Genomic DNA, 20,904 nt, shown 5'->3' with positions numbered 1-20,904 from the left:
AATCAGCGAATCTGTTTCTTTTTTTTTTTTTTTTTTTATGAGAACCCCAAACACGAGAGGTATTATAACCTATAGTACTTAGTACCGTGCTTGGGTTGGAGGTTGAGAAGACGAAAGAAGATATTTGTTGACATTGGACTTGAACTTCTGTAGACTGTAATTTTCAGGAAATATGTATGAAGGAAGGTTGTTCCAGGAAACGGCAGTTGAATGAATAAATGAGGAAGATGAAAAGTTGGTTCTGTGGGTTTGAAGTTAGACAGTAAATGGATGTTGGCTGGTGGCGGCACGTGTTCGGACTGTTTTGAAAGAGAGAGCGGGAATTATAGAAGCCAATTCAGAAGTACAGTGCCCATGGAAGTATCTGTAGAAGAGGCATGCAGCAGAAACAGTGCGTCTATGAGAAAGCGAGTGGAGAGACTCTGTTAGAGATGAATCATTAATTAACCTAACTGCCCTCTTCTGAATGGAATCAAGAAGCCTGAGAGAGGTTTTGGGGGCACCACCCCAGATGTGGGAACAATATTCCATGGCAGGGCGGATTTGCGATTTATACAGAGTGAGCAGCTGTTTGGGAGAAAAGTAACGCCGAGAGCGAAAGAGAAAACCAAGTTTTTTAGATGCAGAGGAAGCAATATTTGTAATGTGCTTGTGCCAAGAGAGATTAAAAGTCAGGGTAATCCCCAAAAGAGAGATATCATTTTGCCTAGAAATCGGAGTGTCACTAAAGATAAGCATAGGAGCAGAAGAATCCTTTTTGCGAGATATAAGACAAGATTGAGTTTTAGAAGGGTTGAAATCAACTAAGTTGTCTTTGCCCCACTGGAGAATTACCTGAAGATCGGCATTTAAGGAATTGGCAGCAGATTTTCGAGAACTTGAAGCTGATTGAGCTGGACAAGGTTTCTCAAAATGGAAAGTTGAATGCAATGTGCTATCATCGGCAAAACTATGGATAGGATTTCCAGTCAATGGAAGAAGGTCATTGATATACAAGAGGAAAAGAGTGGGGGAAAGAACTGAACCTTGGGGGACACCAGCATTAGTGGAGAAGTTAGAAGACAGAGAGCCATCTACCATCACCCTCAGTGAGCGATCAGAGAGAAAACTGGATAACCAATTACTAAAAACAGTTGGCAAACCATAAGATGGAAGCTTGTTTAGAAGACCTTTATGCCAAACACGATCAAAAGCCTTTGAGATGTCAAGAGCAACTACTTGTGTTTCACCAAACCTTTCCATTGAATTAGTCCACAAATGGGTAACATAAGCCAGAATATCACCAGTGGATCGACACTGACGAAATCCATACTGGCGATCGTTGATCAGACGGAAGGTTTCTAGGTAGTTTAAGAGTTGGCGGTTAATTGATTTCTCCATTACTTTAGAAAGAGTAGAAGTAATTGCAATGGGACGATAATTGGATGGGAGGGATTTGTCACTCTTTTTAGGAACTGGCTGGATATGAGCAAATTTCCAAGCAGAAGGAAAAACACCTTTGGAATAAGAAAGTGAAAAAAGGCGACAAAGAATAGGAGTAAGTTCAGGAGCACAGGTTTTGAGAACAAGTGGAGAAATACCATCAGGACCTGGAGCTTTCTTAGCATCAAGATTCATCAAAATCCTTCTGATATCCTTTTGACGGAAGACCACAGGAGGCATTGAATGGAGCGTGTTAGGAATGGTGGGAGGTGTTTTACCAAGATCATTAATACATGAGCTCGAAGAAAAATGGGATGCTAGCAGGTCAGCTTTATCCTTGGCTGAAGTGACAACAGAACCATCTGGTTTGGACAGAGGTGGGAGCAGAGATGGGCAAAAGTTGCGGCCAATAGCTTTGGCAAGAGACCAGAATGCTCGGCTACCATTAGGGCAAGAAGCAAGTTTTCTACTCTTAGCCTGTTCAAACTCTAGTTTGGACTGATTAATAACTGCTTTACAATTGTTGCGAGCTTTGGTGTAGGCAGAAAATGAAACTGAAGAACTAGAAACAAGCCAATTACGATATGCAACGTTCTTCTCTTGGACAGCCTTAGCACATTTATTGGAAAACCAAGGTTTAGATAAAGGACGAGATTTTAAAGTGGAGTGTGGGATAAAGGATTCCATTCCTGCAAGAATAATTTCACTGACACGATCTGGGCAAACGTTGACATCAGAAGTTTTGAAACAGTAATCAGACCAAGGAAAAGAAGAAAAGAAGTCTCGCAGGTCATCCCATTTTGCATTCTTGTAATGCCAAACAATACGAGGTTGGGAATAGCCATGAGATAAAGGTTCCATTGGAAAAGAGACAATCACCAAGTTGTGATCTGAAGTGCCTAAAGGACCTCTCACTTCAACCTTGTACTTAGAAGGGTTGTTTGTGAGAAAAAGATCAAGCGTATTGCCTGTATGATTAGGATTGTCCGGTATTCTTGTAGGTAAATGAACAATCTGTGCTAGGTCATTAATGGGTAACCATCAATAAGGCGCATTCCATAACCTAACTTGCCTGGCAAGCAAAATAGATGGAACAGAGAAATGTTGAGCATTTTCTTTTATGCTATCGCTCCGACTCACTCAGTTGTAAATGAGTACACCTGCATCATGCCATGATACAGGTGGGAAGATAAAAGGTACCCCTCCTAGATTTGGGCCACTTGCCCATGAGATTCGTACCTAAACATAAAATAAAATAAAAAAACATGTTTAAAACATAAAGCAGTTGAACAATCTGACAAACGAACAAACAAAAGAAAATGTGCATAACAAAAAACTATATTCCAGGGCTAACTAAGAAAATATTCGGATCCGGTTTTAGAAGCTCGGTTTCGGTTTTAACAACTCAATATGAAAACTGATTTAACCGGTTTTATAAAACTGGTTTGCAAGCCCTACTAGGGGCCACCACTAGCTTATTTTTAGGTTTATTTGTTGTCCAGACCTTTTTTTTTTTGTCATATTTGGACTGACAAATGATTTTTAATTCTAACCCAGCAAAGGAGAAACAACTTTCCCACTGAAAAAAAAAAACAGTTGGTTATGCAAAATTTAAATTTAGAAATCATAAAATCTAAAAAGTAATACTTAAAACAATTTTAACACTGATTTTTGAATTCGATGTTAAAACTAGACTAAGGATTATCATTTAGATTTTACAATTTCAAAATTTAAATTTTGCCTAATCAACTGCTTTTTTTCTCAATGGGAATATTGTTTCTCATTATTGGTTTAGTATAAAAAATGTCCTTGGTGTACTTCTGAAATGAACGTAAGCTGATTTTATTTGAAAAAAAAAAAGCAAGTTGTATGGGATGTTCTCTCTTCATTACACATTTAGCTGTGCTAGCTGTATGACTGCTGTTGCGCCGTGTCTCCTCACACTACAACCATTGTTATCATTATTTTTTCCTTTGGATAAAATCAGTTTACATTCATCTGAAAAGTACACCAGTGGCATTTTTAGACTAAACCAAGGACAGTCCAACTTTCTCAATAAGAAAAAAGCAGTTCATTAGCAAAATTTAAATTTAAAAATCATAAAATCTAAAACAGTAACATTTAAACCAATTACAAAACAACATGTACCCTAAACCTAAAATTAAGCAAGAAAGAGCCCAGTGCTTTTAAGTGAAACACCCTGTGTGACGCCAATGCAATGAAGCAATCTATTACTGCCAATTTGAAGATTGTGATGTTCAAATCATGCCTTTCAACCATCGTATTCTAACCACAACAAAGATGTAAACTGTCCATTATCAATGATAAGTAAAAATAAGTCATTACCTAGTAGCAATTAACAAAAACTACAAACATAACATATAACTCCTCAGTAATTTAAAACTTACCGTTTTCTTTTCTTAACCGTGCAATAAACTTTTTTGGAGCTATTGTTCCTGTCTTCCTTTTATGAGTTGCAATATTATAGAATAATTCTGCTAAACATGTTAATAATGTCTCTTTTGTTCGTTTATTTTTAGCTTTATAGTCCAGCACTTTTTCTCGAAAGGGCTTGCAAAAATACAGAGCTTGCAAGACTGAATTGCAATAACAGGTATTTCCAAACTGATAAAATAAAAAAAATAATAAAATAAAATAAAAAACATATCATAATCATGTTTAATCATACTTTGAAGTAAATTGCAAGTAAATTAATTATTTAACAAAACACAGGAAAACATGACCAATCATTACTTTGAGGCAATGTTTTAATGCAACATGATAAATTACAATAGCAAAAAGTAACAGTTCAATAGCAGAACATTTAAACAATAAATGAATAGAAAACTGCTTTATATAGAACTTTCTAAAGAAATTAACTATTTCTTTTCTGAAAGAACTTGTCACAAAGTTCAGAAAAATACTTTTTTTCATATATTATAGAAGAGCTAATTATTACATTTTTGAAGATACTGGAAAAGGAAAAAGTAGATTGTAAATCTACTTTTTCCTTTTTTCAATTTTTTCTAAAATGTAATATTAGTTTTAGTAAAGGCAAAGTGATTCAAGGAAGCCATATTCATTCAGTATAAGTCTAAAAAAACTGTCATCTGATTTCATTCCAGTGTCTGCCCAAACAATTTAGATATCTCTAGTTCAAAAAAGATGAACTTGCAAGTTATTCCAATAGTTAATAACCATTTAAAGGAAAATTTCATTACAGTTGGTCTACAACTATCCTTCCTTAATTTAAGTACCATATATTCCTGTGTACCAATCCTTTGAAGTATTAAAAAATCACCTAAAATTTTAAAGTTGTATAGTTGCCAACCTCTGACTTTCGAAAAACAAGGGTTTTTTTGTTAATCCAGAATTTAGATTTGAAATTAAATATCACTCATAACACATGCATTTTATATTAAGGTACAGCCAAAGGACTATTTACCACTACATTATGCTTTCAAACATTAGCTTAGTTAGAATTTTTCTCTCTGGAGATTTCTGTTTAGATAGTCTTTTACACATCAGTTGATTTTGATTACTTCAAGAAAGATACTTTTGCAGACTTTGCTGTCTTCAAAAATGTGGAGCCAAAGTTTTGTGTATAACAATGGCCCTGTTGACTTGGCTATCAACAGCATTTCCAAGCTTTGCCAGACAGAGAAGCTCTGAACTCGAGAGCTTTTCTTACCTGGCTGAATATCCTCGCATTACACACTGATATAAGGAATTGTTAAATTGTGGAGCATAAATTGAGATAATCTGTTATATTTCAGGTTTCCTTCTGCACTTTTCAGTCTAGTGGTCCCAACCAAGGACCACTAGACATCAATTCTTCATCCTTTCATAATAGCTTCTGGTAAGTTCTCACCCTGAAATTGAAAAAACTGATAATAACGCTGAACTAATGCTTCATTTATTTCTTTATTTTCAATTATAATGAGAAGTACTGAGAACTTTTCACAAAAAAAAATTTCAAATTTGAAAATGATGCAATGACAGTCAATAAAATTTGTACTACCTCAGCATTTAAAAGAATAAATTTTTCAGTGGGAACTTGTATATTTAGATTTTCAAACATTAGCATAACATTTAAAAATAACAAGCAATGTGCATTATTCAAGCCAAAAGAGAGAAACATGAACTGTGTGAGGATAACTTTTCTAGAGTTATCAGCTTGTTTAACCTGTTTAGTTGCAAACCTTTGGCAAAAATGATTCTTTCACCAGAGGTTTGTTATTCAGTTCTTTTCCCTGAGGAGTTCATTAATTTTGTTTTCTTTTAAAACTTCTTTCCATTCTAAAAATACCTTGTGGTTCAGCAAACAGACTGATGGTAGGGGACACTTACTTGAAGAGCAATACATCACCACAATTTGTTTATGCGTAATCAGTGCTCAAGAACACAATACTTTTTGGAGTGTGAATGGGGAATCTAACATTGATATCCCATTATACAACACGCAGGGATCAAATCTCATCAATAATTGGTTGGTTGAGCTAGACTCAGTATCCAGTGACCACCAGGTAATTAGTTTTCAAGTTAATAAGTGAGCTATCTGTCATCCTGGTTATGTTCAAAGCCAGCTAAGATGGTTCTCGATACAATCGCAAATTGGACCAGCTTCGATGAGCAACTTCCGAGATAAGGTTGGTTTGTTTGTTGTTTGTTATTTGGTTTTTAGGATCATTAGCAACTAAGGCCATAATGCTCTGGGGGATATGCGATGGTCATTCCCCGACCTTTCCGCATTCGCCATATTTGGTGGTCACAGGCTCGAACCCCAGTCTAATCAAGAAGAATGTGCTATACACTGCTGCTCCTGCCCACCTGGCTACGGAGGTGCCGAGATAAGGTTGGTAAAATGAAAGTGAGCCAGTCTGGTTCTATGGTGGGATGTGATGCAGTACGATTGTTGCAGAAATGGTTAGTTGACGCCTCTGCAGCTTTTATGAGGAGCTGCCAGGATAAATGCAATGGACAGCAGAGACACATCTGCATAAAGAAACAAATCGGGTGAGAAAGCTGTTCCAATAGAGTAAACATAGAGGAAGAAAGGAGCAAATTACCCTGAAGAATGACAACCAGTGTTTGTAAAGAAAATATGCTTTTATGATTATGAAGGAAAAATATAAAGCTTGGAAAGAACTGGTGAGATCCTGTGGTAATAACGACCCCTGGGATATAGTTTATAAGATTTGTACTAACAAGTTGAGACACCCTGCTGGAGACAACCTGTTCTATTCATGTTAATGGTCGAACTTCAAGATCTTGGGAAGAAAGTATGCAGCTTATTCTCGATTCATCTGTTAGGTAATTCTAACTTAAAGGTAAACACTGACACTGGACGTGAGGACTTGGAAATGAATGAGTTATTATTATTATTTTTAGCTACATGGTGCAAGGAAGTCTGAGGCTTATGCTGCACCAGACAAAAAAAATTCCCGAGTTACCGAGAGAGAGAGAAGTAGAAAGGAATCACCAAGAAAAAGAAGAATGATGATATCCAGCTCAGGACCCTGGGTGTACCAAGTCCATGCTCACCAGATGTGAGCCCTCTGAGTTAAATGATTGTTAGGAACGTGAGGGAGATCAGAGACTGCTATTTCCATGATCAAAAACAACAAATGGTCAGAAACAGACTTGTTGATGGTGAAGTTATCAAATGAAGCTTCAGATTGATTTCAAGTCATCATCTCGACATCTTCAGTGTATGTCTGAGAGATGAAGTCTTTCCAGCCCAGTGGAAGGAGGCATTGCTAAAACTTCTTTTAAAATCTCCAGTGAAACCAAAAGACAGAGTGAAATCTTATCACCTGATTGCTCTATTGAATGGATTGGAAAAAAGTATATGAAAGACTCCTGGCAGTCAGAATAATGAATCATGTGTGAGGTAACTGCATCTTATCTGACAATAAATACAGTTTCACTGCAAGCAGAGGAACAGATGATGCAAATAACAGCAGCTGGTCAAACTGTGTACAGCAGTACACAGCTAAATATAATTTGGGCATTTTCATAGATTTTTCCATGGCATTTGACACAATCAATTGTAACAGTGTGTTATTTGTTATGTGATAAGCAAAATGTACAAAGTGATTATATTCTGTTATAAAGGACTATTTCACAAATAGAACTAATTGTCAAGTCTTCCTGTGCAACGATTACAAGGAATGTAGTAAGAGGTTGCCCTTGGGCCACTTCTGTGGAACCTGGTGCTGAATGAATGGCTGAAAGGAAACTATAATCATGTTTCAATGATAGCTTATGCTGATGATCTGGTTCCATTAGTGAAAGATGATTCAAGAGTGCAAATGGAAGAACATTCAGACTTGATTCTGTTGCAACTACATCAATGGTGCAAACTCCAGAGACAAACAGCATCCACAGCAAAAAAGTAAAACATACTTTTTTGCCACAGAAAAAAAGGCACCTGTCAGTAACTAGAAACTCGGTGGTTTCTTTTAGGTGGAGATCATCTCCAGTCTGTGAAAACAATAAAATACTTAGGAATTCTAACTGATAGGCAGCTACACTTCTTTTCTCATATTACTTATATAGCAGATAAGATGCAGAAATTTGATGGCATGATTGCACGGATAACGAGAAAGGACTGGGGAATAAAAGGAAGAACACTGAATTTGTTCTGACTGCATTTTCTTGCCAACTGTTAGTTATGGTGTACATGTATGGTTAGACTGTAGGTTGAAAAAGGCAAACGTCAGGAAGCTGTTTGCAATATAGCATGCTAAGTGAAGCTAAGTGCAGCCAGCAGAACTGTTTCGAACGATGCACTGCGGGTCGTGACTGGACAGCTGCTTCTAGACCTACATTTGGTTTTCAAGTCAATGTGTTTTCACTTAAGGTGTAGAGTACCATACAGGCGTTTATCAATTGAAACTGATTGCACTGATGCATACAAAGAAGAGAAGAACTGTATATGGACTCTCTTGGTTGGTCAATGGCAGGAGAGATGGAATGATGATAGTACTAAGGGTTGCATTACAAATAAATTCCTTCTGTGTGTAAATAATAATGGTAAATCTTGGTCCAAATGATTTAGTCCAAATTTACACACCACCTTCTTGACAGGACATGGATAATTTTTTTGCAAAATTACATGAGTTAGGTATTGTGGACTGTTCTGCTTGCATCTGAGGAAAGATGAAACTTGGGGACATGTATTATATGACAGTTATGAATACTTCGATCTTAGGGAGGAATTAACAGCAGGGTCACTGAATCTACATGGGTTGAATCCTGGATGTGAACAATTTCTGGTAGGAACAGAGGCAGATTTCAAATCCTTCCAAGAGTTTGCTATCCAGGTATTTCAAAAACTGTTAATCTTATTACAAATGAGGTGCAAAGAAATTAATTTCTGCATTGTATAATAAAAGTTTCCCAGTCAGCCACATGGGAATGCAAGTGTGGCTGACTAGGAAACAACCAGGCTGACTGATCATTAGAACAGATTTCAATATTTCAACAATGTAGGCACAGGATGTGTGGTACCATCCTAATTATAGGTGGGAGCTTACCCTGTGTGGGCAATAATGCCCAAATCATTTCAGAGAGGAAAACATCTTGGAGAATTCTTATGCTGACAGACTGTGGACCTTGTTGCCTACTTCAAATGGATGTACTTCATTCTCTGTACAATACCATGAATTGTATCTGTAATACTGTATGTATAGTATTGTAAATATAAAGGTACAGTTGTCCAAATTTGGCAGGGACTTCCTAATAAAAAAAAAAAAAAAAAAAACAGATAACTGGAGGGAGTCTGCTTTGCTTTACCTTCCTCAACTCCCAATGTCTGTTATTCACCTAGCTGCATCTCCTCTGTTGGATTGTGTGCTAACAAGAGTTTCAGAGGACTATATTCTGATTTGGTGATCATATACTTGGACTGCTGATGATGGGTGGACTTAACTTGGATTATCTGGACTTGCTGCTAAAGTGTTTACAGCCTGCCATGATGTACCTCATGTGAAGAGCACATCTTTGGTGAACCCATCACCTCTTTTGGACTTCACTGAATTAAGCCAGCTAACATGGATTCTTCTTTCTGGTGGCATCTTCGTTACATCTGAACTTTATCAAATATGCGCTTTTTATAATTGATGGACTGATGGTATTTTAGTGAGCTTTCTATCTAATGGAGTTGTAGTTCCTGAGCATCTTTTACTAGAGTGGACTAAGTAGATCTGTGTTTTAAATATATGTATTTATGTATATTGTATAAACAGATTCATGTATCTATGTCTCCAAGTACAGTACTGTTTGATAGGGCGGGGATGCCAGTTTTTGGCAGGTAACATCTAGTATAATAAATAAAAAAAAATATGTTCCACAGAACAAAAGTAGAAGGAATGAATGAGAAAATGTTGGTCCTAATAATATGGTGTTGAACAGTGAATGGAAGATGACTGGTTGCAGCATGTGTTCAGACTGGCTTGGAAGACAATGAAATGGGAGTATCTATAAAAAAAGTATACAGCAGAAAATGGATGACTATGAGAAAGTCTATGATCACAAACTTTGTAAGACACAGGTCATTAATTAACTTGACTGCCATCTGTTAAATTAGCTAGAGGCTGGAAAGAATTATCATCCAAGATGTGGGAACAAAATTCCATAGTAGGACAGATTTGAGATTTTTACAGAGCAAGTAGTTGTTTAAAAGGAAAGTAACACTGAAAACAAAAAAGTGTTTTCTGATGCAGAGGAAGCAATATTTGATGAGCTTATGCCGAGAGAGATGGAGAGAAAAAGAGAGTAGAAGTCAAGAGTAATTCCTAATAGAGACATGATCTTTTCTAAAAATCTAAGTGTCTTCAAAGCTGAGCATAGGAACAAGATTTTTTTGTGAGATATAAGACAGGACTGAGTTTTAGAAGGATTAAAGTTAGCTGTTTTCTTTGTTTCAGTGAAGAATTACCTAGAGATCAACATTTAAGAAATTGGTGGTAGATTTTTGAGAAGATAAAGCTGTTTGTCAACAAAACTATGGACAGCATTTCTACTCAGTGGAAAAGGTCACTAATATATAAGAGAAAAGGTGTGGCAGAAAGAACTGAACCTTGGGGAATATCAACATTAGTGGAAAAGTCAGAACACACAGCCAGGTACCATCACATGCAGTAAGCAGCCAGAGTGAAAATTGGACACCCAATCAATTTCAAAAAACAGCCAGCAATCCATAAGATGGTAGCTTGTTTAAATGACCTTGGTGCCAAACATGATCAGAAGCAACTGCACAAACTTCATCTAACTTTTCCATTGAATTTTCCAAGGATGAGTAACATAAGCCAATATATTACTAGTGGATCAGCACTGACTGAATCCATGTTCGTGATCATTGATCAGATGGATCAATGATCACGAACGTGATCATTGATCCATCTGATCAATGATCACGAACATGGATTCAGGGGTTTCAAGACAGTTTAAGAGTTGGTAGTTGATGGATTTCTCCATTTTAAAAAGAGTAGAGATAAGTACATGGGACAATAATTGGCCAGGAAAGATTTTTCACTCTTTTTAATATCTGGCTGAATATGAGCCAATTTCCAAGCAAAAGGAAAGAAAAAAAACCAGTGGGATAAAAAACTGGAAATGCAACACAGAACAGAAACAAGTTCATGAACCACAGAAGGGAACTGAGTGCTGTGTACTGGGTATGGCAGGAGGTGATTTACCAAGATAGTTGATACAAGGGTTAGAAGAAAAGCATGGTGCTAGTAAGCTCTATCTTTAGCTGAGAATGCAACAGAACCATGTAACAGAGGTTGGAGAACAGATGGACAGAAACTGTGGCCAATACCTTTGGCAAGACATCAGAATGCCTGACTACCATTTTTTGAACAGAAACAAGATGGAATAAAAGGTATTACACCCCCCCAACCTCAGACGGTTCTTTCAACAGCTGAAATTAATCTCTGCATGCAATTCAATAGTCACAATCTCACAATCACTAATTAGATTGGATAGACATGATCTTCCCTAAAAAAGCCATGGTGTGATTCCCTTAATTCCATTCCTATCTAAATGATCCTGCATTGCATCTGTAATTAAAGACTCCATAATCAGACCTTTAACAGAAGTCAAATTTTTATAGTGCTGTACTTGCTTATTTCACCCTTAAGACACAAAGTAAGAGAGACGTTTGCACTTCTCCAATCTACAGGGACTCTGCCTGAATCCACGGATGCTCTCATTATAATAGTTTAAAAAGTTTTTACTTCTTTTGCTGTGCCTTCAATATAAATGGATAGATTTCATGAGCTCCCTACCTTGTCCACTATTCATTTAATAACTTCACTTCTAATCTCTTTTCAATTGCCAAAAAAAATCATTCACTTCCCATTTAGTATTAACTATGCCACTGGTATGCTCAAGTTTAAAAACTTCCTGATGCAAATATAAACATTATTTAGTTTGTCAGGAATTAGTTTGTCAATGTTACCTACCAGTTGAATAATATTTATAATACTTTTAGCACGTTCATCAAGCAGACTAATATGGTTGATTCCATTTCTTTTACTATTAACTTAAACAAAGAATTCCTTGCTTTAGATATTTAACTTTGTTAGAGATAAATTCATATTTATTGGAGAACTGAGTGATAATAATCATCCCCTCTCTACACCTAAAAGTCATTGGTTCTACTGTCATCCATTTTTGGTCAATATCTATAACAATACCTAATAATACCTTTACACTGGTTTTAAAAAAAACCTTAGTAAATTCAAAAATAACTTCCTTGAACATTTTGCATTTGTTTTTGCTAAAATCAATTTGGTTCCACTCAAAAAAGTTGACAACTAAGACCATTGTAATCCCCCTTGTCAAAACAAAAACTCTGAGAGCAGAAATAAACAGAGTCCACATTAACATACTGTGATCGCTGCAAGTAAGTAGTTCCTTTATCTGAATCCTTATTGATAACCATATCAAGAATATATTTTCTTTTGACAAGAAAAGAAATCTCTTGGTACCTCTTGATATCAAGAATATTGAATATATTCTTGATATTTCTATAGCATACTGATATAGAAAACTGTCACCTAGCAAACCTAGAAAAGTCCTGCTACTAAGTGAGTGACAAACCCACAAGTTTAATTCAATCTTTGGCAATTAAAATTCTGCATAATAAGATATTCTGATTTGCTGGTTCAGACTATTTGTTTTTAAAGACAAGTCTTTAAAGACAAATAGCGCAGGTCAGCAAAAAGAAACAAGAAACTATTTTTAGAACAAATAAAGCTATTACACAGCCTTATTTGATAAGGTGAAGGTGATTCTTGCACAACTTCTATTAGAATAAGTAGCAACCTGGAGCGAGGGGTGTTGGGAGTTTCAGAGATGGATGGCAGTCATCGTGAAATAGGTGGGTATATGGAATATGTTAGGGTAACTAGGAATAGGAGCATGTATGCTTGCATGTATACCAATGCTAGAAGTATAGTAAATAAATTTGATGAATTTGAAGTGTTGGTCAAGACATCAAAGGCGGATATTGTTGGGATAGCAGAGACGTGGTGTCACACAGATATAAGGAATGCAGAACTGGAATTTGGGGAGTACAATGTGTACAGAAAGGATAGACAGGATAGGAAGGGAGGAGGTGTTATGCTGTTAATTAAGAAAAACATAAAATCAAAAGAAGTGAATCCAGTTGATATAGATGAACAGTGCACTGTTGAGTCAGTTTGGTGCGACATAAGCACTGCGAAAGCAAAAATAAGAGTAGGAGTGTGTTACAGGCCTAATGACTCGAATGAGTACAATGAACAATTGTATAGAGAAATAGAGTGGGCTAGTAAATCAGAATGTCTTATAATGGGGGATTTTAACTTCCCAGATATTGACTGGAACTTGTCGGTTGGTCACTCACACACTAGTCAGCCTTTTGTGGATTTATTGGATTACTGTTTTCTGCAGCAGCATGTTTGAGAGGCAACCAGAGAGAGTAATACTCTTGATCTGGTTATCAGCAGTGATAATTCGTGTATTAAGAATTTGCAGATAAAGGAACCACTAGGTGGCAGTGATCACAGTGTACTGATGTGGGATTTACTTAAAGATTTAATTACCATCAGGTGTAAAGGAAAGGGTTTTTGCTTCTGTAAAGGTGAGTACAGTGGTCTCAGAAAGTTTTTAAATTCTGTACAGTGGGATCAACTGACAATGTTACCTACAGTAAATTCTAAATGGGAAGCATTCAAGGAATTAATCGTGAATGCTACTAAAAGTTTCATATAAACTCTAAAAGGAAGGGGATGAATCTGATTGGTCCACTTGACATCGATGGTTCGACTGTTGATGATCTGCTCAGATAGCAAACAAACTGAATGAGTATTTTGAATCTACATTCACACATGAGGAGTTATTTAGAGAGGGGAATGCCACAAGGTTATCAAATTGTAGCAGGATACTTAATGATTTTGTTATAACTGAGAGCAAAGTGGAGGAGAAATTGTTGAAGTTAAACATAAGAAAAGCACCTGGGGTGGATGGGATCTATCCAGTTATATTAAAGCAGGCGGCAAAGCAACCAAGCAAACCCTTAGCCATAATTATGAGAGCATCCTTGGACTCAGGAGAGATTCCCAGGGACTGGAGATGTGCAAATGTATCCCCAATTCACAAAGGGGGGATTGGAGGGTGACACGAGTAATTACAGACCAGTTAGTTTAACTTCTGTTCCAGGTAAAATAATGGAGTCACTGGTTAAAGATGCATTGCAGGATCATCTAGACAAGACTGCAGCAATAATTCAGACACAGCATGGGTTTGTTAAGGGAAAGTCTTGTCTGACAAATCTGATAGGATATTATGATGTGGTTACAAAGGAACTGGATGCAAAAAATAATTTTGATATCATATATTTGGATTTCAGGAAAGCTTTTGACACTGTTGTGCATGGAAGACTATTGTACAAATTGGAGCAGAATGGTATTAAGGGTAAGTTGCTACAATGGATAAAAGGATGGTTAAGTGGAAGACAGAGGGTGGTAATCAATGGGTGCTGCCCTTCGTGGACTAATGTTATTAGTGGAGTCCCACAGGGTTCGGTGTACGGTCCACTGCTGTTTTGTATATTTATCAATGATATTGATGAAGATATATCAGGCTTAATGTCGATTATGCAGATGAAACAAAGGTTGGCAGGGTTGTTAATGACAGCAATGGCAGTGTGCTACTGCAACAGGATCTAGATAATTTGGGCAGATGGGCTAAGAAGTGGCAACTGAAGTTTAACCTTGACAAAAATGCAAAGTACTGCATATGGGTAGAAGTAACCCCAGAGAAACATACCAACTGTGTGGTATTACACTTAAGGTGGTAGAAAATGAAAAAGACCTGGGAGTAATTGTGCAGTCAGATATGAAGTTTTCTGGGCAATGCAGACAGGCTGCCAGGGCAGGTCATGAGGTTTTGTCAATGATATATAGGAATTTTGCTAGCAGGGAAAAGGAGGTGATTGTCCCTCTGTATAAGGCAATGGTCAGGCCACGCCTTGAGTAGTGCGTACAGGTCTGGAGGCCTCATTTTAGGAAGGATGTAGATTTGCTTGAGCGTGTATACAGAGAAGGGCAACAAGATTGGTGAGGGGAATGAAGGGATCCTCTTACCAAGAGAGGCTTAAGTTCTGCAAATTGCAGTGGCTGGAGGCTAGGCACCTGCGGAGTGATCTGATTGAGGTATATAAGGCCTTGAATGGGTTGAGCATGCTGAATTCTGATGGGATCCTTCCACTTGTTCAGATTACGAACCTAAGGGGGCATAAATTCAAATTAAGAAAGGACAGATGTAGAATAGATGTGCGGAAATTCGCCTTTAGCCAGCGGGTGGTTAATTGCTGGAACAAACTTCCATCTGTCGTCGTTGTTATTTGGTTTTTAGGAGCATTAGCAACTAAGACCATATTGCTCCGAGGATATGCGGTGGTCATTCCTCTGACCTTTCCGCATTCTCCGTATTTGGTGATCACGGGCTCGAACCCCGGTCTAATCAAGAAGCGTGTGCTACGCACTGCCGCTCCTGCCCACCTGGCTACGGAGGCACCTTCCATCTGTCGTTGTGGAAGTTGATAGGTTGAATAAATTTAAGGAGGAACTGGACAGGCATTTGGAGGGAATGGTGTGATTTTTTTTTTTTTTTTTGGCTGATGCTGCATAAGCTTGTACGCTTGCTTTCTTGCATCACATGCCACTACTACACCTTCTAACAATTATTTGGAATTAAATTAATTTTTGATAACTAAAAAAGCACTGAAAGAAAATTATCACATTTAAATATGAACAAAGCACAAACGGTTGATGATGTATAGTGAACAAAAGCCAGAAAAACACTGCTTTATGTATTTGTTTCCCCTCTTCCTGTAGGTAATATGTCTAGCAGGTGTCTAGACTTCCTCAAAGCCATCAACCACTCATGGAAGTACCTTATTCCAATGATTCACAACTTGCTGGCTAAAGGAAAATTTGCTATAATCCAGTCAATAATACCTTCCCCTCTGAAATTATGCCCCTGGTTGTAGTGTCCCTTAATAACAGACCTGAGTACAGACCTCTTAACTTAATGTCTGATCGGGGGAAAAATAATGGAATCACTGGTTAAAGAAGCAATGCAGGACCATCTGGGCAGGCATGCAATTATACTGCAGTAACAGCATGGATTTGTTAAGGGGCAGTCTTGTCTAACCAATTTGATAGGTTACTATCAAATTGGTTAGACAAGATAGGTTACTATTGATAGGTTACTATCAAAATGCAATTTGATAGGTTACTATCAAAATGCAGTGATGCCCCATAACAAACTTGGTGCAAAAAGTAATTTTGACATCATATATTTGGATTTCAGGAAGGCTTTTGATACTTTTGCACATAAAAGACTGCTGTACAAAGTGGAGCAATGTGGCACTAAAGGCAGGTTACTGCTATGGATAAAGGGATGGTTAAATGGAAGAAGACAGACAGTGGTTATCAATGGGCACTGCTCTTCATGGAGCAGGGTTCAGTGCTGGGTCCATTATTGTTTTCAATATTTATCAATGATATTGAGTAAGTATATCAGGCTTAATCTCTAAGTTTGCAGATGAAACATAGGTTCGCAGGGCAGTAAATGACCGCTGAGCTACTGCAACAAGATCGAGGAAAATTGAGTCAATGGACTGAGCAATAATAAGTAAATAAGCCTTGAAATTTAACATTGACAAATGCAAGGTACTGCATATGGGAAGTAGTAACTCCAGAGTAATTTATCACTGTGTTGTACTCCACTCAGGATAGTAGAGAATGAAACAGACCTGGGGTAATTGTGCAGTCAGACATGAAATTCTCTGATCAGTGCAGACATGCTGCCAGGACAGCTCATGAAGTGTTGTCAATGATACATAGAAACTTTTCTAGCAGGGATAAGGAGGTGATTATCCCATTGTATAAGGCCATGGTTAGGACACATCTTGAGTACTGTATAGAGGTCTGGAGGCCTCACTTTAGGAAGGACATAGATCTGCAGGAATAGGTGCAGAGAAGGGCAATCAGATTGGTAAAGTGAACAAAAGAGTGCTCTTACCTAAAACGGCTTCATTTCTGTAAATGCAGCAGCTTGAGACTAGGCAGCTGCAGGGAGATCTGATTGAGGTGTCTAAAGCCTTGAATGGATTGAGTAAGCTGAATGTTAACAGCATTCTTCCACTTGTTGAGGCTACATTTGAGGGGGCATAAATTCAAGTTGATAAAGGATGGTTGCAGGATTGCTGTACAGAAATTTGCCTTCAGCCAGTAGGTGGTTGATTGTTGGAATAAACTTCATTCTGCTGTTGTGGAAATGGATGGGTTGAATTTCAAGGAAGAACTAGACAAATTCTTGAAGAGTACAAATGGGTGAACTGTGTAGGTGTTTTTTTTTGACTGATGCTATATAAGCTTGCTTTCTTGCATCATTTGCCATACTACTACTATATAAATGTTTATATATTTATATAAACATGCTATGTGAGGGTGATTTGTCATAATTTAGATTAATTTAACAATATACATATTTTAGAGGTTAATTAAGTAACCTCTAAACAATATATAAATTGTAATAATGTAAACAATATATAAATTTAATAATGAAATAAGTTTCTTGTTTGAAGACACTACATGTTCTACAGAACACATCAAGCCCTTTGAAAACATTGAGAAAATCATGGATGGTTTGTCATGAGATTGGATGGCCTGATATTCCATTCTACTGTCCAGAAGATGCTTGTAAGAATGAACCAGATTCCCCCTACCCTGCTCCCAGGTGACCATTAGACATACATATATTGCTGTTACTGTTCACTGTCATTTCTTCCAATAAATTCTAACCCTGTGAGAAGGTCAGCAATACTATTATAGGATCATTACTTCAATTTAGAAAAGAGTTCCAAATCAGCAGAAAACCATCTGCAGATAGAGTAAGCCAGGCAGGAAAAATGGTCATCCTGCCCACATTCCATAGAATCACAGAAGAAAAAATAGTGAATACAATCCAACAAGACAAGGATCTGCTATTTTTTTTTAATGAAAACCCCAAACGAGAGGTATTAGAACCTATAGTACTTAGTAACATGTATGGGCTAAAGGTTGAGAAGATGAAAAAAGATACTTGCTGACATTTGATTAGAATTTCTGTACATTATAATTTTCAGGAAATAGATCTGAAGGAAGGATGATCCAGAAAACAAAATTGAATGAATAAATGAGGAAAAAGAAAAGTTGGTTCTGTGAATTTGAAGTTGGACAGTAAAAGAATGTTGACTGGTTTCGGCACATATTCAAACTGCTTTGGAAGAAAGAGAGTGAGAATTATAGAAACCAATTCAGGAGAACAGTATCTATAGAAAAGGCATGCAGCAGAAACAGAACATCTATGAGACAGAGCGGAGAGACTCTGTTAGAGATGAGTCATTAATTAACCCAACTGCCCTCTTTTAAATGGAATACAGAAACACGAGAGAGGTTTTGGGGGCACCGCCCCAGATGTGGCAACAATATTCCATGGTTGACATTTGCAATTTGTAGAGGAACAGCTGTTCGGAAGAAAAAAAATGCAGAGAGTGAAAAAGAAAACCCAGTTTTTTAAATGCAAAGGGAGCAATATATGTAATGTATTTATGCCAAGAGAGTTTATAAGTCAGAATAATTCCCAAAAGATATATGATCTTGCCTATAAATCAGTGTCATCAAATATAAGCATAAGAGCAAACAAATTTTTTTTGTGAGATACAAAACAGAACTGAATTTTAGAAGGATTGAAATCAACTAAGTTATCTTTATCCCACTGGAGAAGTACATGGAGATCAGCATTTAAGGAATTGGTAGTGGATATTCGAGTGTACTAGGAATGCTCTGCAAATTAAGACCTCTGCCGTCATCTTTTGAGAAACCAGTCAATTAAAAAAAATCACTTATCAAATGACAAAACATTCTAGCTCAAAATGTTTTCAAAATTCCGTGTTCAAATTTGGATCATATTAAACAAGCAATAATTTATGAAATTTATTAGTTCCATAATTTTAGCTCTGCTTTTTGAGAAATTTAAAGTCAAAACAACATTTATTACTGATATATTTTTTGTCTGCTAACATAATGATATAGAATATCATTTTAAAGCTTATTTATAGAACTTTAATTTGAGTTCTGTGTGTTAAAAAAAGCAGTGTTAACCAATTTTATGATTGTTCAAAAGTTAAAGTTTACATTTTTTTGGTAACTTTTAAATGAAACAAACATCTAAAAATTCTGCATACATTCATTTCTCATGGGTCGTAGTAGATACCCTGAATTTCATCAAAATTCAAAGGTAAGACTGAAAATTATGGATCTTCTATACTCAGCTATAAAAAGAAAAATACATATGAAATTACATAGTTTCTTATTCAAAATTTTATTTTAAAAAAATGTTTCAAGTTTTAATGCTGTTTAAGCGGTTAACCAAATTTGGCCATTCATTTAAATGAATTTAATAATTTTACTCACATTGACTAATCCAAAATACTTTTCATTGGAAGGAAACTGATCATGACCAATTTCTTTTTCCAGCTGAGAGGCATTTGCTCCCTGAAATCACAAACATCAATAATTAAAGTATCAGATAAATAACTTAAGTCTTACTCGAATGTGTTCAGAAGTTCTTACACACAAAACATAAATAAGGTACAGTATTTAGTATTATTATTAGCCATATGGTCCAAGAAAGATTCGTACTTTTCCCTGAACCAGCCCCCCCCTCAAAAAATATTTACGCATTTCACTCCTCATATAGATATCAGTCCGACTAACCTGAATTTCCACAAGTTGTCAGCCTCAACTACCCATGGCCTTATTCCAATAATCAACAACTATCAAAAACAAAACTTCCTGCAATCCAGTCTATACCTCATCTCCACCCCCTTTTTAATGGTGACCCCCAAACATAAAATGTATTAGAACCTATATATTACCTATATGCAATAAAGGCTGAGCAGACAGGATATCATTTGACCTAAAATATATTGTGTGAAAGGCATTATTCATGTTATGCAGGAGTAGGAATGGTTGAAAAGAAACAGACTGTAGAGAATCACATGAGGCTTTTTATTAGGAACTAAGGCTTTTTTACACAAATTTATTTGGGAGGGAAATATTAACAACCAAAGTTTGTGGGGGGGAGTAAGAAGGCCTACAAGCCAGGGCTTACTGCTGAAATGGCAATGTACTGACTGGACGTTCAAAGCAAAGGCAGTTGTAGTTCTTAGAGAGGCAGACTATAGTCCTTAAAAAAGATAAGCATAAGGAGCAGCAGTTTCTTTTTTGCAAGAAATAAGATAGAACTACAACTGCCTTTGTTTCTAACATTTAATCAGGACATTAACACTTAAGCAAGCAGTCCTAGCCAGTAGGCCTTCCCCTAGATTTCTTTAGCTTCAGAAGGGAACAAGGTGGCTCCCAAAACATCAAGTGTTAATAACTTCACCCAAAATCAGTTTGTATAAAAGTCCCAGTTCCTAGTAAAAATCCTTATATGATCCTCTACACAGTCCTGTGTTTTTTCTTTAAACCAATACTTCTTTCACATTGCCCTTAAATATCTATAGATTGTAATTTCAAGAAATATATGTGAAGGAATGTTCCAAAGAACAGAAGAGGTAAACTGGGAAGAGAAAAAGTTAGTTCACTGAGTTAAACAATAAATGGATGCTCACTAACCAAGGTGCTTTGGAAAAAAGAGAGGGAATTGCAGATGCCAGTTCAGAAGAGCAGCCCAAGGAAATATCTATAGAAAACACATACAGCAGAAAGTGAACATCTCCATGACAGAGTGTGGAGAGAGTTTCTAAGAAATGGGTCAATAATTAACCTGGCTGCTCACTTTTGGATAGAGTACATGAGCTTAAGAGACATTTTGGCAGCACCAACCTAGATGTGGTAAAAATACTTCACAGAAAGGCAGATTTCA

The 20,904-nt window shown here is 36.8% G+C and overlaps 1 protein-coding gene across 3 annotated transcripts in view; it reads right to left on the bottom strand.

The window, feature by feature from the left end:
• Usp12-46 (Ubiquitin-specific protease 12/46) overlaps positions 1 to 20,904 on the bottom strand; it is a 164,538-nt gene that overhangs the window by 106,555 nt on the left and 37,079 nt on the right. For 2 of the 3 annotated variants that reach the window (XM_090370555.1, XM_090370556.1), the window contains exons 2-3: positions 19,446 to 19,522; positions 3,831 to 4,047 (exon numbers count right to left, since the gene is read on the bottom strand). In XM_090370555.1, coding sequence (XP_090226681.1) covers positions 3,831 to 4,047; positions 19,446 to 19,522 — 294 coding nt within the window. Of the gene's footprint in view, positions 1 to 3,830; positions 4,048 to 19,216; positions 19,287 to 19,445; positions 19,523 to 20,904 lie in introns of those variants that run through there. The other variant, XM_090370557.1, reaches the window with a different exon arrangement.

This window comes from Mastigoproctus giganteus, chromosome 3, assembly GCF_048544385.1.
Source record: "Mastigoproctus giganteus isolate SK-2022 chromosome 3, ASM4854438v1, whole genome shotgun sequence".
In the NCBI taxonomy this organism is placed as follows: domain Eukaryota; kingdom Metazoa; phylum Arthropoda; class Arachnida; order Uropygi; family Thelyphonidae; genus Mastigoproctus; species Mastigoproctus giganteus.
Note: the sequence above shows the minus strand (reverse complement) of the source record. Positions and strands in the feature narration are given on the sequence as shown.